Here is a 23966-nt window from a genome sequence, read left to right as displayed (position 1 = left end):
GTGATACGACCCTGTATTTAATTAACTTTCGTTAATTAACATTCTAACTTTCTAACTTCAATTAGCATTTTAATTTCTGTGGAGAAACTCAGCTCAACTTTAACTTGTCATTTTACTTGCAAACGATCAGCTGGCGCTGACGTCATAAGTCACATGTGTTTTCATATGTAGTCTTCTTCTTTAAGTGCAAATATCCAATTAAGCAATCGCTTGGGTGCAACAGTGTGTTTGAAAAGAAAATATGTCTTCCACCATAATTTTAACTAATTAATTCATTTTAAAATATTTATAATAACATTTTGGTCATAAATATGACACAGTTTATTTTTCATTGAAACTTCAAAAATATTTAATTTTCAACAGATTTAAATCTTTTTTTTTTTTAAAATATCGTTTTATTTATTTTCTTCGTCTGCGCATTGCATTAAAAATACAACGTGGAACTGAGTTAAACGAAATTGAAGTTCTAAAATACGAAATTCCCTTTGTCTGTAAATTCGAAATAAGATTTTAAAAAAAGTGTTTACGTTTTGCTGAAAATTTATTAAAATGATAAGCAAATGGATACGTAAAAAAAGATAAAGAGCAAAATTCAAGATAACTTCACGTGTTAAAATGAATATTATTCGTCTTGCTCTTCTGAAAAAGAATGCCGGACTGCCAACTTTTTGCGCTTTTTGAAAATTTATTCCAATGGTAACTATGTTTATCTTTCAATGCAATATTTTTTATTCATTTAAACTTATTTTTCACACCAATATAAATGATTTAAAATTTTATATGCAACGTAACTTCATTCCTGTTCATTTGTGGGGAGCTTTTAACATGTCAGCAAAATTAGCATAAATTTTGAAAGCTTTCTTCTATAACCATTTTAAGAGTACTTAATAACTGTATTTTAAACATATGTAAAAAAACTGTCTACAGTCCCTGGAAATACTATTAGACGCACTATAAGATTATATGCAAAATCTTTATTATCAGGTTATACTATACAGCATTGTTTTTGCAATGCTGAAACCGGTTTACACTTGTTTATGTTCGTGTATCAATTTTTTAACATTGTAATGCAATACGTAAAACGTAAATACAAATAGGAAGTATATAAAAAATCTTCTTAATAAAAACCCATTACATGTATGTTTAAATCTAAAAGTATGAAAGTATTGCATATAAACTCGTGCAAAATATGTAATCATTAAAACACTACAATGCGTCTAAAAATTTTATCCAATTATTATAATATTCTAATATAATACCTCATATAATAAATAATCTATATTTATATAATATATCGTCTAATTTATTTAATCGTCGAATTCATGTTACATATCGTCTAATTTAAACAATTGATACACGAACGTAAACAAGTACTTACCGGTTTCAGTCGCATGAAAATGATAAAGCTGTACAGTATCACCTGATGCATGCATGTTTAAATCTAAAAGTATTGCATATGAACCAGTGCAAAACATGCATTGATTAAAACACTGAAATGCGTCTAAAAATTTGATCTAATTATTATAATATTGTAATATAATACCTCATATAATAAATAATCTATATTTATATAATATATCGTCTAATTTATTTAATCGTCGAATTTATGTTACATATCGTCTAATTTAAACAATTGATACACGAACGTAAACAAGTACTTACCGGTTTCAGTCGCATAAAAATGATAAAGCTGAACAGTATCACCTGATACATGCATGTTTAAATCTAAAAGTATTGCATATAAACCAGTGCAAAACATGCATTTATTAAAACACTAAAATGCGTCTAAAAATTTGATCTAAGTATTATAATACTCTAATATAATACCTCATATAATAAATAATCTATATTTATATAATATATCGTCTAATTTATTTAATCGTCGAATTCATGTTACATATCGTCTAATTTAAACAATTGATACACGAACGTAAACAAGTACTTACCGGTTTCAGTCGCATAAAAATGATAAAGCTGAACAGTATCACCTGATGCATGCATGTTTAAATCTAAAAGTATTGCATATAAACCAGTGCAAAACATGCATTTATTAAAACACTAAAATGCGTCTAAAAATTTGATCTAAGTATTATAATACTCTAATATAATACCTCATATAATAAATAATCTATATTTATATAATATATCGTCTAATTTATTTAATCGTCAAATTCATGTTACATATCGTCTAATTTAAACAATTGCTACACGAACGTAAACAAGTACTTACCGGTTTCAGTCGCATAAAAATGATAAAGCTGAACAGTATCACCTGATACATGCATGTTTAAATCTAAAAGTATTGCATATAAACCAGTGCAAAACATGCATTTATTAAAACACTAAAATGCGTCTAAAAATTTGATCTAAGTATTATAATACTCTAATATAATACCTCATATAATAAATAATCTATATTTATATAATATATCGTCTAATTTATTTAATCGTCGAATTCATGTTACATATCGTCTAATTTAAACAATTGATACACGAACGTAAACAAGTACTTACCGGTTTCAGTCGCATAAAAATGATAAAGCTGAACAGTATCACCTGATACATGCATGTTTAAATCTAAAAGTATTGCATATAAACCAGTGCAAAACATGCATTTATTAAAACACTAAAATGCGTCTAAAAATTTGATCTAAGTATTATAATACTCTAATATAATACCTCATATAATAAATAATCTATATTTATATAATATATCGTCTAATTTATTTAATCGTCAAATTCATGTTACATATCGTCTAATTTAAACAATTGATACACGAACGTAAACAAGTACTTACCGGTTTCAGTCGCATAAAAATGATAAAGCTGAACAGTATCACCTGATACATGCATGTTTAAATCTAAAAGTATTGCATATAAACCAGTGCAAAACATGCATTTATTAAAACACTAAAATGCGTCTAAAAATTTGATCTAAGTATTATAATACTCTAATATAATACCTCATATAATAAATAATCTATATTTATATAATATATCGTCTAATTTATTTAATCGTCAAATTCATGTTACATATCGTCTAATTTAAACAATTGATACACGAACGTAAACAAGTACTTACCGGTTTCAGTCGCATAAAAATGATAAAGCTGAACAGTATCACCTGATACATGCATGTTTAAATCTAAAAGTATTGCATATAAACCAGTGCAAAACATGCATTTATTAAAACACTAAAATGCGTCTAAAAATTTGATCTAAGTATTATAATACTCTAATATAATACCTCATATAATAAATAATCTATATTTATATAATATATCGTCTAATTTATTTAATCGTCAAATTCATGTTACATATCGTCTAATTTAAACAATTGATACACGAACGTAAACAAGTACTTACCGGTTTCAGTCGCATAAAAATGATAAAGCTGAACAGTATCACCTGATACATGCATGTTTAAATCTAAAAGTATTGCATATAAACCAGTGCAAAACATGCATTTATTAAAACACTAAAATGCGTCTAAAAATTTGATCTAAGTATTATAATACTCTAATATAATACCTCATATAATAAATAATCTATATTTATATAATATATCTTCTAATTTATCCAATCGTCGAATTCATGTTACATATCGTCTAATTTAAACAATTGATACACGAACGTAAACAAGTACTTACCGGTTTCAGTCGCATAAAAATGATAAAGCTGAACAGTATCACCTGATGCATGCATGTTTAAATCTAAAAGTATTGCATATAAACCAGTGCAAAACATGCATTTATTAAAACACTAAAATGCGTCTAAAAATTTGATCTAAGTATTATAATACTCTAATATAATACCTCATATAATAAATAATCTATATTTATATAATATATCGTCTAATTTATTTAATCGTCAAATTCATGTTACATATCGTCTAATTTAAACAATTGCTACACGAACGTAAACAAGTACTTACCGGTTTCAGTCGCATAAAAATGATAAAGCTGAACAGTATCACCTGATACATGCATGTTTAAATCTAAAAGTATTGCATATAAACCAGTGCAAAACATGCATTTATTAAAACACTAAAATGCGTCTAAAAATTTGATCTAAGTATTATAATACTCTAATATAATACCTCATATAATAAATAATCTATATTTATATAATATATCGTCTAATTTATTTAATCGTCAAATTCATGTTACATATCGTCTAATTTAAACAATTGATACACGAGCGTAAACAAGTACTTACCGGTTTCAGTCGCATAAAAATGATAAAGCTGAACAGTATCACCTGATACATGCATGTTTAAATCTAAAAGTATTGCATATAAACCAGTGCAAAACATGCATTTATTAAAACACTAAAATGCGTCTAAAAATTTGATCTAAGTATTATAATACTCTAATATAATACCTCATATAATAAATAATCTATATTTATATAATATATCGTCTAATTTATTTAATCGTCAAATTCATGTTACATATCGTCTAATTTAAACAATTGCTACACGAACGTAAACAAGTACTTACCGGTTTCAGTCGCATAAAAATGATAAAGCTGAACAGTATCACCTGATACATGCATGTTTAAATCTAAAAGTATTGCATATAAACCAGTGCAAAACATGCATTTATTAAAACACTAAAATGCGTCTAAAAATTTGATCTAAGTATTATAATACTCTAATATAATACCTCATATAATAAATAATCTATATTTATATAATATATCGTCTAATTTATTTAATCGTCGAATTCATGTTACATATCGTCTAATTTAAACAATTGATACACGAACGTAAACAAGTACTTACCGGTTTCTGTCGCATAAAAATGATAAAGCTGAACAGTATCACCTGATGCATGCATGTTTAAATCTAAAAGTATTGCATATAAACCAGTGCAAAACATGCATTTATTAAAACACTAAAATGCGTCTAAAAATTTGATCTAATTATTATAATATTCTAATATAATACCTCATATAATAAATAATCTATATTTATATAATATCTCGTCTAATTTATTTAATCGTCGAATTCATGTTACATATCGTCTAATTTAAACAATTGATACACGAACGTAAACAAGTACTTACCGGTTTCAGTCGCATAAAAATGATAAAGCTGAACAGTATCACCTGATACATGCATGTTTAAATCTAAAAGTATTGCATATAAACCAGTGCAAAACATGCATTTATTAAAACACTAAAATGCGTCTAAAAATTTGATCTAAGTATTATAATACTCTAATATAATACCTCATATAATAAATAATCTATATTTATATAATATATCGTCTAATTTATTTAATCGTCAAATTCATGTTACATATCGTCTAATTTAAACAATTGATACACGAACGTAAACAAGTACTTACCGGTTTCAGTCGCATAAAAATGATAAAGCTGAACAGTATCACCTGATACATGCATGTTTAAATCTAAAAGTATTGCATATAAACCAGTGCAAAACATGCATTTATTAAAACACTAAAATGCGTCTAAAAATTTGATCTAAGTATTATAATACTCTAATATAATACCTCATATAATAAATAATCTATATTTATATAATATATCGTCTAATTTATTTAATCGTCAAATTCATGTTACATATCGTCTAATTTAAACAATTGATACACGAACGTAAACAAGTACTTACCGGTTTCAGTCGCATAAAAATGATAAAGCTGAACAGTATCACCTGATACATGCATGTTTAAATCTAAAAGTATTGCATATAAACCAGTGCAAAACATGCATTTATTAAAACACTAAAATGCGTCTAAAAATTTGATCTAAGTATTATAATACTCTAATATAATACCTCATATAATAAATAATCTATATTTATATAATATATCGTCTAATTTATTTAATCGTCAAATTCATGTTACATATCGTCTAATTTAAACAATTGCTACACGAACGTAAACAAGTACTTACCGGTTTCAGTCGCATAAAAATGATAAAGCTGAACAGTATCACCTGATACATGCATGTTTAAATCTAAAAGTATTGCATATAAACCAGTGCAAAACATGCATTTATTAAAACACTAAAATGCGTCTAAAAATTTGATCTAAGTATTATAATACTCTAATATAATACCTCATATAATAAATAATCTATATTTATATAATATATCGTCTAATTTATTTAATCGTCGAATTCATGTTACATATCGTCTAATTTAAACAATTGATACACGAACGTAAACAAGTACTTACCGCTGTCAGTCGCATAAAAATGATAAAGCTGAACAGTATCACCTGATACATGCATGTTTAAATCTAAAAGTATTGCATATAAACCAGTGCAAAACATGCATTTATTAAAACACTAAAATTCGTCTAAAAATTTATTTGATCTAATTATTATAATATTCTAATATAATACCTCATATAATAAATAATCTATATTTATATAATATATCGTCTAATTTATTTAATCGTCGAATTCATGTTACATATCGTCTAATTTAAACAATTGATACACGAACGTAAACAAGTACTTACCGGTGTCAGTCGCATAAAAATGATAAAGCTGAACAGTATCACCTGATACATGCATGTTTAAATCTAAAAGTATTGCATATAAACCAGTGCAAAACATGCATTTATTAAAACACTAAAATGCGTCTAAAAATTTGATCTAATTATTATAATATTCTAATATAATACCTCATATAATAAATAATCTATATTTATATAATATATCGTCTAATTTATTTAATCGTCGAATTCATGTTACGTATCGTCTAATTTAAACAATTGATACACGAACGTAAACAAGTACTTACCGGTGTCAGTCGCATAAAAATGATAAAGCTGAACAGTATCACCTGATACATGCATGTTTAAATCTAAAAGTATTGCATATAAACCAGTGCAAAACATGCATTTATTAAAACACTAAAATGCGTCTAAAAATTTGATCTAATTATTATAATATTCTAATATAATACCTCATATAATAAATAATCTATATTTATATAATATATCGTCTAATTTATTTAATCGTCGAATTCATGTTACATATCGTCTAATTTAAACAATTGATACACGAACGTAAACAAGTACTTACCGGTGTCAGTCGCATAAAAATGATAAAGCTGAACCTGATACATGCATGTTTAAATCTAAAAGTATTGCATATAAACCAGTGCAAAACATGCATTTATTAAAACACTAAAATGCGTCTAAAAATTTGATCTAATTATTATAATATTCTAATATAATACTTCATATAATAAATAATCTATATTTATGTAATATATCGTCTAATTTATTTAATCGTCAAATTCATGTTACATATCGTCTAATTTAAACAATTGATACACGAACATAAACAAGTACTTACCGGTGTCAGTCACATAAAAACGATAAAACATTATAGTATTACCTGATAATTGAGATTTTACATAGAATCTTATAGTGCGTCTAACAATTTGGCCAGGGACTGTAAGTCAAGGGAATAAATACCATAACAGGGCTTTCAGTGGGGAAAGGAACTGATTCTAATTTTTTCGTAGAAGCACCTTTTTTATTATATTTACTATATAAATGAGAATTTGAATAAAATTTACTATATAAAATTTACTGTATAAATGAGACAATCATAGTTAAATAAACGAAAGTATATCGAACATCAAAACCTGATACAAACCTATTTAAAATTAAAACGTGATTGATTGTTTAAAAATTTTGTTTCAGCTCATTGGTTATTTCAGTGTTCTGCGCACGTGCTTTCCTTCATTGTGATTATGTGATTATGATGATAGCATCTTTGCTAGAACGTCGCAATATCCAAAAATGTGTATACTTTTTTATCCTTCTTTTTCCAGAAGATTAAAAATACATAAACTGTTTATGACAACTTGTCAGACATTAAAATGTCTACCATATTTGAGTTTTTTTTCTCTTACAAAACTTACAATTTCTCATTTTCTTAATATTTTTAACATTTTTTTCAGGAAAACAGTTACATGCTTTGATACGCATACGAAAGACTGCCATAAAAAAGCTTTAGGAAGAATACTAAAAAATTATCTACTCATCATCGATCATAAATCATTGTGTAAAGAAACTACAACCGAAGAAACTACAACTGGTAAATATAAATTAAATCTTTCAACTATTTAAGTACTTAAGTACTTAAAAGGGGAGTTTTTAAGTACTTAACCAGGGAATGCTTAAATTTTGAGGGATTATTTTTGTTGATATTTATGCCTATCTATTATGCTTCAAATTTATATTTTGTGTTTGTTGAAATAATGCACTATCAGATAGCAGTAATATTTGCGGATGCAATGTGTGAGGTGATCAGGATTATATCTTTCCGTTTTTAATTTTTCTCATTTTTAATTCCTTGATTTCTTCGTACAGATTTTAAATTGTTAATAACTGATCTTCTCCTCTTTAATATCATTTTAAATAATTTGCTGTTTTATTGTTTTGCATGTTGTTGTTTTGTTTTCTTTCTGTTATGAATGAGTGAATACGAATATTGTTTTCTGATTATTTCTTTTCACTTTTTTATCATTTAGAAACTGAAGCTGTCTATAAAGATGATGACAGTGAGTTTAAATAATTTATAACATATTAATTCTAAATTTGTAACAGATTAATTCTAAATTTATACATAAAACATAGTGCAAAAAATATTTATGATTAGTTCATATTTAGTTGAGTCATAATACTTTATCTGTTTTATCTTTTAGCAATAATAGCTTATAATGAACATGGAGAGAGTGAGTATGAATAATTTATGACAAAATATTTTTTTATGCATGAAATGAATAAATAAATTAATTTTAATATAAATTTCACGTTACTAAACTGATAAATTTTCATCAATTATACCATTTAGGAATAGAAGTTTATGATGAGCACGGAATAAGTAAGTAAAAATCATTCTAAAAATCCTCAGTTGCGTAAAGTTGTGCTTAAAATACGGTGTAAGAAAAGTTTAAAATTAAATTACGTTTAATTTTTTTGATAATATTTCACATCTTTTATCATTTAGGAATAGAAATCCTTTACAAATCCGGGATGAGTGAGTATAAATGACATGACTAACTGAGTAAATTTAAGCATGAAATGTTTTACATGAAATATAATTTTTATTATCATACTCTTTGTACGTTATTTAGGGATAGAAACGTATGATAAAGATGGAAATAGTAAGTTCATGCAATTTTTTTCAAGATCATTAAAGAAAAATTGAATTTAAAAAAAATAGAGTAAATTTTGCAAAGTTTTAAAATAAATCTAGTCCTAAATATGTGTTTATATTTCATATGTTTTACCTTTCAGAGATAGAAATTTATAATAAAATAGGTGAAAGTGAGTATCAAATTTTTTAATGTATTCAATTTTACTGATTTATGTATTAAATGCGTTATTCAAAATAAGCTAATACCAAAATGCAGTTTTTATTTGTACATTTCATACACTTTATTTTTTTTTAGAAATTTTTGCTTTTGCAAAAGAAGAGGGTGAGTATTAATGATAAATTGCATTTTCAGTAATTTAAATTTGTACATAAAATAGTATGTCTGTAATAGTATGTTTAAAACATTTTCTAAATCATAGTCCAGGCAATAGAGAACACTAGAGCTTAAAAGTAGACGTTTCAGGAGAAATATAGATGCAATTTCTTTTATTCGTATACTTATGTTTTTGAAATGCCGAAGAGGAATTCGAATTTTTGAAAAAATTTAAGACACAAAATTTTTGAAGAACTCTCTTGGGGGATCTAGAAATATATAAAAAAATAAATGTGGGCCCCAGAGGGGAGGACTCTCCTGCAATATCCATAATTTTTTTCCGATCTTCCTGAATTTTCAGTTAATTTAGTCTTCTAACTACACTCATTTTTTTTCTTAGGTCCGAGGGCTTATCTCTTAAATGCGCCACCTACCGAGTTAAGCATGGTTTTCTTAAAATCAAGATTTTTGATTTTTTTTTCTTAATTTGTGTGTGAATAAGTTAAGCACAAACAATCTGTACCCCACAAGACTCTAATAGTAGCCAAGCATCTTTAATCACGACAGTTGCGAGAGTGGAACAAACTAAAAAATCTGCTCAAACAACAACAAGACGCAGAAATCTCACTCACAGCATTTACTGATGTTTTAACTTTCGTCCTACCTACGTGCACGGACAGAAAGTGACTTCGGAATTCTGGCCACTGCAGCTCTTAATAATGTTAATGACTGGAGCAAATCCACTAGACTGTCCATCTCCAAGGAAAAAGTCATCTATCTACTTATTAGATGTAGCATCCAGCCCGGCAGTTTACTGCGGTCAAGGCGAAATCACAAAATCTCTCGCAATAAAAATGCTAGGGTTAAACATCCATGTGCCCCTTGCCTGGGGAGAACATCTTAATATTCAGGGACATGAAACTGCTAGGCGATTTCAGTCCCTTTAAAAAATTATTTTAGGTTCTTGGAGGATACAGCCAAAACACAGAAGAATCATCTACAAAGCCTGTTATACGGTGAGAATAAAAATAAAAATTTTAAAAAAGAAGAAAGAAAAAAAGAAAAAGAAGAGACCCATTAAAAATTATTATTTTAGTTAGAATTTCTTTTGGTAAAGTAACATACTACGCTACCATACCAAAGGAAATAATAATACACAAATTAGGGGGCCTACAGTGTGGCATAATATGTAAGAATGTATGAATATATTTCTAATTGAGGTTTAAAGCAATAAAATGGAGAAATTAATGCTCATATACTATATAGACATGGAATAAACTGATAATGGAATCTGGTTTTGAAAAAATAAATTAATTGGATAGCTTGTACAAGAAAAAAAATTTGGAGGGAGGAATTAAAAATTCAGAAAATGGTTGCGAGAAAATTTATTTTCCTTTAGAAAATATCGCTGCAGATTTCAAGTAAATTTTTCCCTTTTGACTAATTATACAGACTGATTATACTTTTTGGTATTTTCTTCTCCTGAAATAGATCTCAAAATTTATATGGGAAACTAACAAAAAATATTTGTTTTTATAATTTTATTCTTAATCAGCAAAGCTGCTATTACTGCTATTCCTCTGTGAAATTAAATAATTTTGATTAATGAATTAGCAAACGTATACTATTCTAGCAAAAGTAAGTTGTAAGTGAAAGGGACAAAAGAGGTCACAAATGTTAAGGTCCTTGACCAACGGCATCATTGCTGAAATGTGCTCAGGTCACGATAATTTGCAATCCCAGATACGCTTCTACCCATATATATGAAGCTGAGTAAGTTGCTTTAAGCCGCCACCAATAATTATCGAGCTCGATCGCTTTACAATATCAGCTTAGTATCTTAAACAACTGAGCCATGAAGGATTAAGCAAAAAAATAATCATCAAATAAGAAATATTTCATCTTACTTGCAAATTTTTTTTTAATGCAAGCTAATTTAACTGAAAATTACTAAGCGTAATTCTTAAATTAGATTCATTGTAATTTTTCTTCTTAACAATTTTTGTTAAGTGCTAGATCAGTACATCTTATTTCAACACATGTTTATTTTATTTTACTTCATATCGTCAAGTTTGTTTACTGCTGCTTTTCTTCTTTCATCCTAAACTCATTTAAAATGATATTTGTTTAATTTTTTAGAGGCATAGACACATTATAAAGAGTGATTTTTATCATAGAAAAATTTATCTTTATTTTGAAATGCCTCTTTCGCTGTCGTAAGAGAACGCATCCTGATGAGAACTTTTATGTTTTTCCATCAATCGTTTTATTAATTTTCTAATTGTAATACCTTTCTAGAAATATGTATACAGATAACTGTGCACGATATTTTTTTGTCTCCTTCAAAAGAAAATAAATCCTAGCTATGGCTGAATTGGAAGATAAGAAATCTAGTAAAAAAATATTTCATATTGATCGCAAAGTTGTTTAATGCAAGATAATTTTACTTAAAATTACTAAATGTCTTTCTTAAAATTTCGTCTTTAATCCTGTATGTATTTTTATCTTTAAAAACAGAAGCCGGTGGTGAAGAGGATGAGAGTAAGTATGAATGATTTATAACAGATTAATTATAAATTTAATCATAAAATGTAGTGCAAAAAATATTTAAAATTATTTGCGATATAGTTGAGTTGAATAATATTTTTTTTTATCTTTCAGCAATAATAGCATATAACGAACATGGAGAGAGTAAGTATGAATAATAACATGATTATTATTGCAGAACTATTTGTGCATGAAATGAATCAAACGAAATTATTTATATAAATTTCGCATTACTGAATTACATTAATTGTATGATTTAGGAATAGAAGTTTATGATGAGCATGGAATACGTAAGTATAAACAATTGTTTTAAGCCCTCAACTACGTACAGTTGTGCATAAGTACGGTTGTGTACAGTGTGGTATACAAAATGTTTTAAAATCTAAAAAGTGCTTTTTAGTTTATTGATAATATTTTACATGTTTTTATTATTTAGGAATAGAAATCCTTTACAAAATGGGGATGGGTGAGTATAACTGACTGATCACATATTGAATTAAGTTAATTTATGCATGAAATGCATTACATAAAATATTTTACATAAATTGTTTTTTTATTGTAATAATAATACTTTTCACATTATTTAGTGATAGAAACCTATGACAAAGATGGAAATAGTAAGTTTAAATCATTTCTTTCACTCTCAAATTAAATTAAAAGAGAATAGGAGATATTCTAAGAAGTTTTAAAAAAAATCTCAACTAAAATATGCTTTATATTTCAGGAATAGACATTTTCGACAAAAGTGGAAACCGTGAGTAGGATTTTTCTTTTTTTTTGTGTATTCAATTTAGCTAATTTCTGTGTAAAATTCGTTAGATGAAATACGTGAAAACCAATAGAAGTTTTTATTAATTACGTTCATGCGTTTTATATTTTTAGTTATACATGCTTTTAAGAAAGAAGAGGGTGAGTATAATTAATTAATAACATTTTCAGTAATATCAATTTGTGCATAAAATAGTAAATATGCGATGAATGGACTTTTTTGAAAAATAGTGCTGGCAGGTGGCAATAGACACCAAAAAACAGACAGGCAAGAGTATATATTTTTTATACTCATGATCTGCAGGTGTTTTGAACTTCCGAAAAGAGAGAATGCCTCAGCACTGGTTACCATAAACAAGAACCCCCCCCCCCTGCACAGCTCTCTAGCCCAAACGTAATGATACCTTTCTCATTTTCCTCCACCGCTCAAATTATGCTCGTCGAACTACTAAATTGATCCACACTCCGTAGGCTCTGACGTTAATTTAAGTAAATGTTTTTTGCAAAACGAGGATAAAGTCTATAAACGGCTTTCTATCCATGTATGTAGGCTTTGACTTATAAACAGTCACCCTATGAAACCAATAAAAGGGTGTATTCCTAGATTACGTTTGTATGTTAAGATCTTCAAATATCACATATTTGATTGTTTAACGATTTTACAATTTAAATACTTTTATTATTGTTTTCATTAACTTTTTTACACATTATGGAGTTTTTTTTGCTTAAATTTTCCAATTATAATTATTAAAAAAGAGTTATTTTTTCATGATTGTCAGCACTGAATTGTAATTTGCTTTATATATTTTTTCAACAATTATTTTATACGATAAAGCTAGAAGCACATTCATTCTAATTTTGAAATGTCTCTTAAATGTCTTCAATTAATTTGAAATGTCTCTTTTGCTGTCGTAAGAGAATGCATCCTGATGAGAAACTTTAAGTTTTTCCATCAATTGTTTTATTAGTTTTCTAATTATATTACCCTTCTATAAATATGTTTATAGATAACTGTGCACGATATTTTTTTCGTCTCCCCCAAAAGAAAATAAATCCTAGCTATGGCTGAAGTGAAAGATCAAAAGTCAAGTAAAAAAATATTTCATATAGATCGCAAAGTTGTTTAATGCAAGATAATTTAACTTAAAATCACTACACATGTTTCTTAAAATTTCTTCTTTAATCCCGTATCTTTTTTTATCTTTAAAAACAGAGGCCGTTGAAGAGAATGGCAGTAAGTATGAATGATTTATAACAGATTAAGCGTAAAATGTAGTGCAAAAATACTTAAAATTATTTGCGATTTAGTTAAGTTGAATAATATTTCTTTTATCTTTCAGCAATAATAGCTTATAATGAACACGGAGAGAGTAAGTATGAATAATTTATAACGTGATTATTCTTGATTATTATTTAGGCATGAAATGAGTCAAACGAAATTTTTTATATGAATTTCGTCTAACTGAATATAAAATTTACATTAATTGTATAATTTAGGAATAGAAGTTTATGATGAACATGGAATACGTAAGTATAAATAATTGTTTTAAACGATCAACTACGTACAGTAGTGCAAGAGTACGATATTGTACATAGCATTATACAAAATGTTTTAAAATTTCAATATTGCGTTTTAGCTTTTATTGATAACATTTTATATGTTTTATTATTTAGGAATAGAAATCCTTTACAAATCAGGGATGAGTGAGTATAACTGACCTACCCCATATTGAATTTAGCTAATTTATTAATGAAATGCATTACATAAAATATTTTACGTAAATTTATAATACTTTTTACGTTATTTAGTGATAGAAACCTATGACAAAGATGGAAATAGTAAGTTCGAATAGTTTCCTTCAATCTTATTTAAGTTAAATAAAATTTTTTGACCTCTATTTAACGAAATTGGTGAATCCCGATAAAAAGTTAGTTATATGAAAAATTTGTTGAATAGAAAATCACCATTTGAATTACTTAAGCAACACAGAACAGGTATTAAATTCATAAACACTAGACATAATTAAAATAGCAATTTGCAGCTTCAAAATGAATGACAAGAAAATCATTAATCAGTACATCATCATTATTTTCGTGGTACTCTCTTAGCTGTACCCATATTTTTTTAGAGTTCTTCTAAAGGAATATCATCCTGGTAGTCTGCATTTTCCATATTCTCCGCGCTGACTAAGAATCTAGTTTTAGCAAAACTGTTACGAATCTGTAACATCACAGTTCCGTGCTGTAGAAATTTCTATTATGATTTCTCGTAAATTGAGTTTTGAATGGACTTCTGTATAAAATGCATACAAAAACAAAAAGGGATTTTACCGCTATCTCTAAAATTAAATGGCAGCGAAAATCAATTCAAGGTCATTTCCCCGGTGAAATGAGTTAACAAGTTTGAAATGTTCTGAAATATTTTGGGAAATTGAGAAAGTGGATCTTAAAGAAAAGTTCGCTAAATTGAAAATTCACTTCGCTATTTGGAAATTATTTTACGATGAAATTTCCAAAATGTTCTTGGTTCCTCGAAAAAAATGAGCAAAATAGAGGAATTTGCAAAATGGAACTTCGTTAAATAGAAGTCCGACTTAAAAAATTTTTAAAAAAATATCAGCTAAAATATTTGTTTATGTTTCAAATGCTTTACCTTTCAGGAATAGACATTTTCGATGCAAGTGGAAACCGTGAGTAGGAATTCTTTTTTGTGTATTCAATTTAGCTGATTTCTGTGTGAAATTCGTTAGATGAAATACGTGAAAACCTATAGGAGTTTTTATTAATTAATTTCATGCGCTTTTTATTTTTAGTTATACATGCTTTTAAGGAAGAAGAGGGTAAGTATTATTAATTAACTAGGAGTCTTCACCCGCTGCTCGCTGACGCTCGCCAACCCCCGGAGCTGCTTTCGCAGTTCATTTCGGATCCGATTTTCAATCCGATTTTTCAATCCGATTTTCGCTTTGCTCGCTCATTGGATACGTTCTTCACGTCTAGCTTTTGTACACTTTTTTGAACACTGAAGTTCCGAAAACTTTTCACTGTAGAAAATTCTAAACCTGTGCATTTCAATATTAATTTGAAATTCCAAACAGTTCACATATTTTTCTTAATCACACTATTCTAAATTTCAGCTGTTGAGAATAGTAACTGTTGTAAGTTTTGTTTTAAAGTCTTTCCCATCCGAGGGTTAAAACCATGTGTTGTAAAACAATATGAAATAATACTGAACGCCGGATGTAAAGCATCGGCTTCGATAAAGATAATTTTGTGAGAATTTTTTTGATAATTCGGTGAAAATTCACCCGATTAGACATAGGATGCTCACTACGTGCTCTTGCGCACCGAAGCCTATCAATTAAAAATGAAAACTGTTGCCAACGCGAGAAAAGAAATATAATCGGTTTTATTGATACATACGTATTAGCGTTTTATATAATATAGATAACATTTTCAGTAATATCAATTTGTGCATTAAATGGTATGTATATGATGAACGGACTTTTTTGAAAAATAGTGCTGGCAGGTGGCAATAGACACCAAAAAACAGACAGGCAAGAGTATATATTTTTTATACTCATGATCCTCTGGTGCTTTGAACCAATATCTCCGAAAAGAGAGAATGCCTCAGCACTGGTTACCATAAACAAGAAAACCCCCTCTGCGCAGCTCTGTAGCCCAAACGTAATGATAGCTTTCTCATCTTCCTCCACTGCTCAAATTATGCTTGTTGCGTCGAACTACTAATTTGATCCATACTCCGTATAGGCTCTGGCGTATAATTCAACCAAATGTTTTTTTCAAAACGAGGATAAAGTCTATAAACGGCTTTCCATCCATGTATATAGGCTTTGACTTATAAACAGTCACCCTATGAAACCAATGAAAAGGTGTATTCCAAGATTTCGTTTGTATGTTAAGATCTTCAAATATCACCTATTTGATTGTTTAATGATTTCACAATTTAAATACATTTATTATTGTTTTTATTAACTTTTTTACACATTATAGGAATTTTTTTTGCTTAAATTTTCTAAATAGATTTGATAGGAATGTTTTATTTTTTCCTGAATGGCAGCACTGAATTGTAATTTGCATGATAAATATTTTTTTAACAATTATTTTATACGATAAAACTAAAAGCAACATTCATTATAATTTTTCTTCCGAATATTTTTTTCCTAAGTGCTAGATTAGTATATCTTATTTTAACACATTTTTATATTATTTCACACTTTATTTCGTCAAATTTGGGTTTTGCATTTCTTCTTTCAACCTAAACTCATTTTAAATAACATTTCTATAACTTTTTAGAGGCATAGACACATTATAAAGAGTGATTTTTATCATAGAAAAATTTATCTTTATTTTAAAATGTCTCTTTCGCACTCGTAAAAGAATGCATCCTGATGAGAACCTTTACGTTTTTCCATCAATCGTTTTATTAATTTTTTAATTATAATACCTTTCTAGAAATATGTATATAGATAACTGTGCACGATATTTTTCTGTCTCCCACAAAAGAAAATTAATCCTAGCTATGGCTGAAATAAAATATCAAAAATCAAATAAAAAAATATTTGATATCGATCGCAAAGTTGTTTAAAGCAAGATAATTTGACTTAAAATCACTAAACATGTTTCTCAAAATTTCTTCTTTAATCCCGTTTCTATTTTTATCTTTAAATACAGATGCCGGTGGTGAAGAGGATGAGAGTAAGTATGAATGATTTATAACAGATTAATTGTAAATGTATTGTGTAAACTGACCAGTGAAGGAACACTTAAGCTTAGCTTGTCTTTAAAAAAAATCATAAAAATTTCAAAATTTGTAATTTTAGATATATATGACGGTGTCAGCATATTTGTTATTAAATGCAAATTGTATAAAAAATTTTTTAGATAACTTACATAATATTGTTTAAAGCTTTTGGTGATTCAAATAATAAGTAATAAGATAATCGCGTGAAGGAACAGTTCTTACCAATGAATAAACACTAAATTTTCTAGTGAATAAACATTTAATTTTGAGAATGTTTGAAGCTCGTTGGGAATCCATAGGCCGCACAAATGCCTAAAAACAAGATTTTTCTTGGAATTACAAAAGATAACCACATTTAACGTGGAAAATTTTACTTTTTTTTCAGTCATGGAATGGAAAGTAAAATATGGTGGAGTACAGAATTTAAAAAAAAAATTGTTAATTTTTTTTCTCGCAGTTTAATAGTCCGTTCTAAATCATGAATGTTCATCATTGTGTAATCCGATGATGTTTTTATTATTATTATATCACTTTTTTGTTTACTCTTTTCCTCTATATTTTTTTAAGCTTTTTTTTATCGTTTTAATTATCTTTTTTCTCTTCGTTATTCTTTCTGCTTTAACTTTTTTTCAGCTCTATCAGTCTCTGTAAATTTTCGTTCTTTTTCGGAAGTTAATGCAAAAAGGAATGTATTTCTTTTTCTTTTGATTTGACTTTTCTCTTTTTTCCAAATTTTTGGCTAATGAAAATGTATCTTCGAAATTTCTCTTGAATTTTCCAGAACCATTTCTAGAATTCTTCACTGGATAATAAATGAGAAAAAGAAGTTTCGAAGTTTGAGTAAAATCCATCTCTCATCGACTTATATCTAGTGGGTTTTCAGCAGTACTTACCATTTACTTATGGAACCAATTGTTTTTGCAAATAACAATGCCTCAAGAGGACTTATCTCAAAATCAGTTTTCATATACTTTCATTATCAGTATTAGTTGTATCGGCTTCAGTGCCAAAATTTGACTTAACCAAATGTTCTTTTTGCAATAGATTCTTCCATATTGAGAAAAGAACAGGCTATTGGATATTTGGGAGATTAAATTCTTCTGTCAATGTTCTTTTAAAAATTTAAAGCATAACTTGTAAGATTTCCTTCTCAAGCTTCTGAGGAAATAGTGCATCGTTACTCTCGAAGTATGTGTTTTGTTGATAAGCTTGCTCATTAACTCTTTGTGTGTGTCTTGCATGCATTTGTTAAAGTCAACGTTTTCAACATCGAATGGTAAAATACCACATTTCATAAAAGCATTTTAATTTCATCAGTTGATGCCTTAAAATCTTATTTAAAAATGGATGTAAAATTCTCTCGGCATATTGTTTTACAATTCTTTTGTTTTCAAGGTCTAAAGGGAGATTTCCATCAATTAGGTAGAAAGTAAAAAAAAAAGAATTTGCTTTGATGAACAAAACTTGCTCTGTTTCAAATTGATATGAGATTTATACCTATCCAGACGAAGCAAAATAAGGAATTTGATAGCATTTTCAATTTGTCATGGGTAGAAACATTTGCAATATTGTATTTGTAAAATGTTGCTGCGGTTATCGATTCACTTCATGAAAAGCTTTTTCCAGTGAAATATATCGCTGGAGCTGAATTCTGTTATAGCTCAAAGAATTCTTCAGTAAGGAAAAACTATCAATGGAGGTACTTTTTTTCCATTAGCTAAAATGTTGGCCAAAACTGTTGTTCTTTCTTTTTCTTTCCTAGGTACTATAGAATATAAATCTTTATAATTTAGGGCCTAATTTCTCCCGTTTAAGGGCAATATTCAACTCCCTTTACGCTCTCATTGTAAATGCAATCACTTTCTAAAAGGATGCCATCAGGCTACCGCCTTCCTAAAGATTCCTCTAAAGTTCTTCAAACCAGTCCTTCGAATATCATTCTCTCTAAGGGAAGTTTTGCCTTTTGAAATTATCTTCACGATCGGTGGATGCCATTCTGAAAAGACTTCACCCATTTTTCACCTAGATGATTGTTTTTAAATGGATTTTTCTACCAGTTTTCGATATGACGTTAAAGACCGCAATAGAATAATAATTTAGCTAATTATTGGAACAAAAGCCAGCAAAGAAATGTTCTATTCAATCTTTTATTATTATATTTAGTTAGTTTTCGATCAGTAAACATAGTTTATTAAGGCGTCTAACGCATGATGTAACTAACCACTACATTTATAAAGATAAATGATGAATTAATTATAGTTATAATTATAATTCTTTAAATAAATTTAGCAATTAAATTAGCATTTTGAAATGAAATTGTTTTAAGAACTTTTCATACAGCATTTAACTGAATTTTAGGTGTCCTTTTTATCGCAGAACTACTAATTATCCATGTAAAATTATATTTCACACATACTGTTCATTCACTGAGAAATCTATTCCCAGGGAAGGAACATGCCTGTTCCTTCACTGGTTAGAAGTTGTTATTTGTATTTTTAACATAATTTTGATGTACAATATGACTAAAAGTACAAGAAAATTAAAAATTTCTTTTATTTTCATTAACTTAGAAGAATCCCAGTAAAGGAACAGTTGTTTATTTATTGGTTTTTCATCGTTTGGTAATCCAGTTAATAAACACCCCTAATCTCAGTTCTTACTTATGTTATGATGCTTAAAATAAATAAAAAGTCAATTCAATAACCATGCTTTGAATTCTCTTTTTCACAATGAGAAAAAAAGCCTTATTATATGCAATTAATTGTACTTTCAACGGATAACTACAAACACTGATCTTATAATTTTGTCAAAGAAACAAGGTCTTGAACAGATACTATCAAATTCAGGAAAATTTCCTGAGAAGACTCTATGACCAGGTAACCCAATGCATTGTTAGATGACTTCCTATTGTTAGGTAGTAAGCTACTGTTACCAATCAATCTAAGTAAAAACGCTTAAAATCTTATTTTTAAAAAATATTCATGAAATGTTCCTTCACTGGTTGGTTTACCCTACATAAAATGTAATGCAAGAAATATTTAAAATTATGGTGCAGTTGAATAATATTTTTTTTATCTTTCAGCACTAATAGCTTATGATGAACATGGAGAGAGTAAGTATGAATAATTTATAACATGATTATTCTTGCATAATTATTTATGCATGAAATGAATCTAACGAAATTTTTTATATAAATTTCGCGTTACTGAATTTAAAATTTACATTGATTGTATGTTTTAGGAATAGAAGTTTATGATGAACATGGAATACGTAAGTATAAATAATTATTTTGAACTATCAACTACGTACAGTTGTGCTAGAGTACGGTTGTGTACATTGCGAAATACAAAATGTTTTAAAATTTAAATATTGCATTTTAGTTTTTATTGATAATATTTTATATGTTTTATTCTTTAGGAATAGAAACCCTTTACAAATTAGGGAAGAGTGAGTATAACTGACTTATCACATATTGAATTTAGTTAATTTATGAAAGAAATGCATTACATAAAATATTTTACGTAAATTTTTTGTTTTAATAATATTACTTTTTACGTTATTTAGTGATAGAAACCTATGACAAAGATGGAAATAGTAAGTTCGAATAATTTCTTTCAATCTTATTCAAGTAAAATTAAATTTATGGACCTCTATTTAGCGAAGCTGGTAAATCCCGATAAAAAGTTCGTTATATGGAAAATTCGTTAAATAGGAAACCGCCATTTGAATTGCTTAAACAACACAGAACAGGTTTTAAATTCATAAACATTAGACATAATTAAAATAACAATTGATACCCTTTGAACTTGTAAATTATTACCTACTATTGAATTGTTTAAAATTATTTTAGCATTTTATCATATGAAGTTTTGGTGATTCCTTCGTCATTTTCGTTTTCATCTTCTCGTCTTCTTCACAATTTATTACTGTATTGTTTTTTTTCCCGCTCTCCAAAATATCCGATTCAGTTCATGTCTCTGTGGTTGCTGCTTTAGAATCAATAAAAGGAAAATCATTAATCAGTATATCATCATTATTTTCGTGGTACTCTCTTAGCTGTACCCATCTTTTTTTAGAGTTCTTCTAAAGGAATATCATCCTGGTATTCCGCATTTTCCATATTCTCCGCGCTGACTAAGAATCCAGCTTTGGCAAAACTGTTACAAATTTGTAACATCACAATTCCATGCTGTAGAAATTTCTATTAAGATTTCTCGTAAATTGAGTTTTGCATGGATTACTGTATGAAATGCAAACAAAAAGGGAAAGGGATTTTACAGCTATCTCTAAAATTAAATGGCAGCGAAAATCAATTCAAGGTCATTTCCCCGGTGAAATGCGTTAACTATTTTACTATATATTCCGAAAGATTTTGGGAAATCGGAAAAGTGGATCGTAAAGAAAAGTTCGTTAAATAAAAAATTCACTTAGCTATTTGGAAATTATTTTACGAAGAAATTTCCAAAATGTTCCTGGTTTCTCGAAAAAAGTAGCAAAATAGAAAAATTTCCAAAATGAAAGTTCGTTAGTCCGATTGTATTTAAAAAATTTAAAGAAGAAAGCAGTTAAATATTTTTTTACATTTCAAATGCTTTACCTTTCAGAAATAGAAATTTTCGATAAAAGTGGAAACAGTGAGTAGGAAATTTTTTTGTCTATTCAATTTAGCTGATTTTTGTGTTGAATACGTTAAAACCAATCGGAGTTTTTATTAGTTAATTTCATACCTTTTCATATTTTTAGTTATACATGCTTTCGTGAAAGAAGAGGGTGAGTATTATTAATTAATTACATTTTCAGCAATATCAGTTTGCGCATAAAATAGAAGTATGTGATGAATGGATTTTTTTTAAAAAAGTGCAGGCAGGATGTAGGCTCTGACTTATAAACAGTCACCCTGTGAAGCCAATGAAAGGATGTATTCCTAGTTTACGTTAAATGTTAAGATCTACAAATATCACCTATTTGATTGTTTAATGATTTCACAATTTAAATACCTTTATTATTGTTTTTATTAACTTTTTTACGCATTATGAGTTTTTTTTTTTTTTTGCTTAAATTTTCCAATTATAATTATTAGGAAAGTGTTATTTCTTCATGAATGGCAGCACTGAATTGTAATTTACTTTATTTTTTCAACTATTATTTAATGCGTTAAGCTAAAAACACATTCATAATATTTTTTCTTCCTAACATTCTTTGTTAAGTGCTACATTAGTATATGTTATTTTAACTCATGCTTATTTTATTTCACTTCATTTCGACAAATTTGGGTGCTGCTTTTTTTTTCAATCCAAACTCATTTAAAATTACATTTGCATAATTTTTTAGAGATATAGACACATTATAAAGAGTGATTTTTTTCTTAATTTTTTTTCTTTGTTTCAAAATGTTTCTTTTGCAGTCGTAAGAGAATGCATCCTGATGAGAACCTTCACGTTTTTCCATCATTTCTCTTATTATTTTTCTAATTATATTATTTTTCTATGTATATGCATGCAAATAACCATGCATAATCATTTTATATCCTAAAAAAATCCTGACTACGGCCCTGTGGCTCAAGCCAAAAGAGAGTAAAAGTTCAATAAAAAATTTTCATATTGATCGCAAAATAATTTAATGTAAGCTAATTAAGCTGAAAATCAATGAACATGATTCTTAAAATTTCTTCTTTAATCCCATATCTATTTCTATCATTTAGAAACAGAAGCTGGTGCTGAAGGTGAAGACAGTAAGTATAAATGATTTTTAAGCGATCTAATATAAATTTATATATGTATAATTCAATGCAAGAAAATATTTAAAATTAGTTGCGATTTAGTTGAGTTATAATATTTTATCCGTTTTATCCTTTAGCAATAATAGCTTGCAATGATCATGGAGCAAATATTTAAAATTATTTGCGATTTAGTTAAGTTGAATAATATTTTTTTTTATCTGTTGGAGAAGAGGATGAGAGTAAGTATGAATGATTTATAACAGATAAATTGTAAATTCATACATAAATTGCAGTGTAAAAAATATTTAAAATTATTTGCGATTTAGTTAAGTTGAATATTATTTTTTTTATCTGTTTGAGAAGAGGATGAAAGTAAGTATGAATGATTTATAACAGATAAATTTTAAGTTCATACATAAATTGCAGTGTAAAAAGTATTTAAAATTTATTTGTGATTTAGTTAAGTTGAATAATAATTTTTTTTACCTTTCAGCACTAATAGCTTATGATGAACATGGAGAGAGTAAGTATGAATAATTTATAACATGATAATTCTTGCATAATTATTTATGCATAAAATTAATCAAACGAAATTTTTTATATAAATTTCGCTCTACTGAATTTAAAATTTACATTGATTGTATGTTTTAGGAATAAAAGTTTATGATGAACATGGAATACGTAAGTATAAATAATTGTCT

The 23966-nt window shown here is 27.5% G+C and overlaps 1 protein-coding gene and 1 long non-coding RNA gene across 2 annotated transcripts in view; both read left to right on the top strand.

The window, feature by feature from the left end:
* Window positions 1–12775, top strand: part of LOC147809687 (uncharacterized) — a 67047-nt gene extending 54272 nt beyond the window's left edge. Inside the window, exons 24-37 of the mRNA XM_087162905.1 lie at window positions 7952–8088; window positions 8525–8554; window positions 8699–8728; window positions 8848–8877; window positions 9004–9033; window positions 9131–9160; window positions 9294–9323; window positions 9449–9475; window positions 11984–12007; window positions 12128–12157; window positions 12274–12303; window positions 12450–12479; window positions 12601–12630; window positions 12738–12775. Coding sequence (XP_087019031.1) covers window positions 7952–8088; window positions 8525–8554; window positions 8699–8728; window positions 8848–8877; window positions 9004–9033; window positions 9131–9160; window positions 9294–9323; window positions 9449–9475; window positions 11984–12007; window positions 12128–12157; window positions 12274–12303; window positions 12450–12479; window positions 12601–12630; window positions 12738–12775 — 526 coding nt within the window. The remainder of the gene's footprint in view (window positions 1–7951; window positions 8089–8524; window positions 8555–8698; window positions 8729–8847; window positions 8878–9003; window positions 9034–9130; window positions 9161–9293; window positions 9324–9448; window positions 9476–11983; window positions 12008–12127; window positions 12158–12273; window positions 12304–12449; window positions 12480–12600; window positions 12631–12737) is intronic.
* Window positions 12776–21110: 8335 nt separating this feature from the next.
* LOC147809686 (uncharacterized) lies at window positions 21111–22316 on the top strand. The gene is made up of 3 exons (XR_015433836.1): window positions 21111–21140; window positions 22151–22180; window positions 22290–22316. It is a non-coding gene; the product is annotated as an uncharacterized LOC147809686 (long non-coding RNA).
* The last annotated feature ends 1650 nt before the right edge of the window (window positions 22317–23966 follow it).

This window comes from Parasteatoda tepidariorum, chromosome 5, assembly GCF_982258835.1.
Source record: "Parasteatoda tepidariorum strain Cologne lab strain chromosome 5, Ptep-v5.0, whole genome shotgun sequence".
In the NCBI taxonomy this organism is placed as follows: Eukaryota; Metazoa; Arthropoda; class Arachnida; order Araneae; family Theridiidae; genus Parasteatoda; species Parasteatoda tepidariorum.
This window is presented reverse-complemented; position numbering and strand designations above follow the sequence as displayed.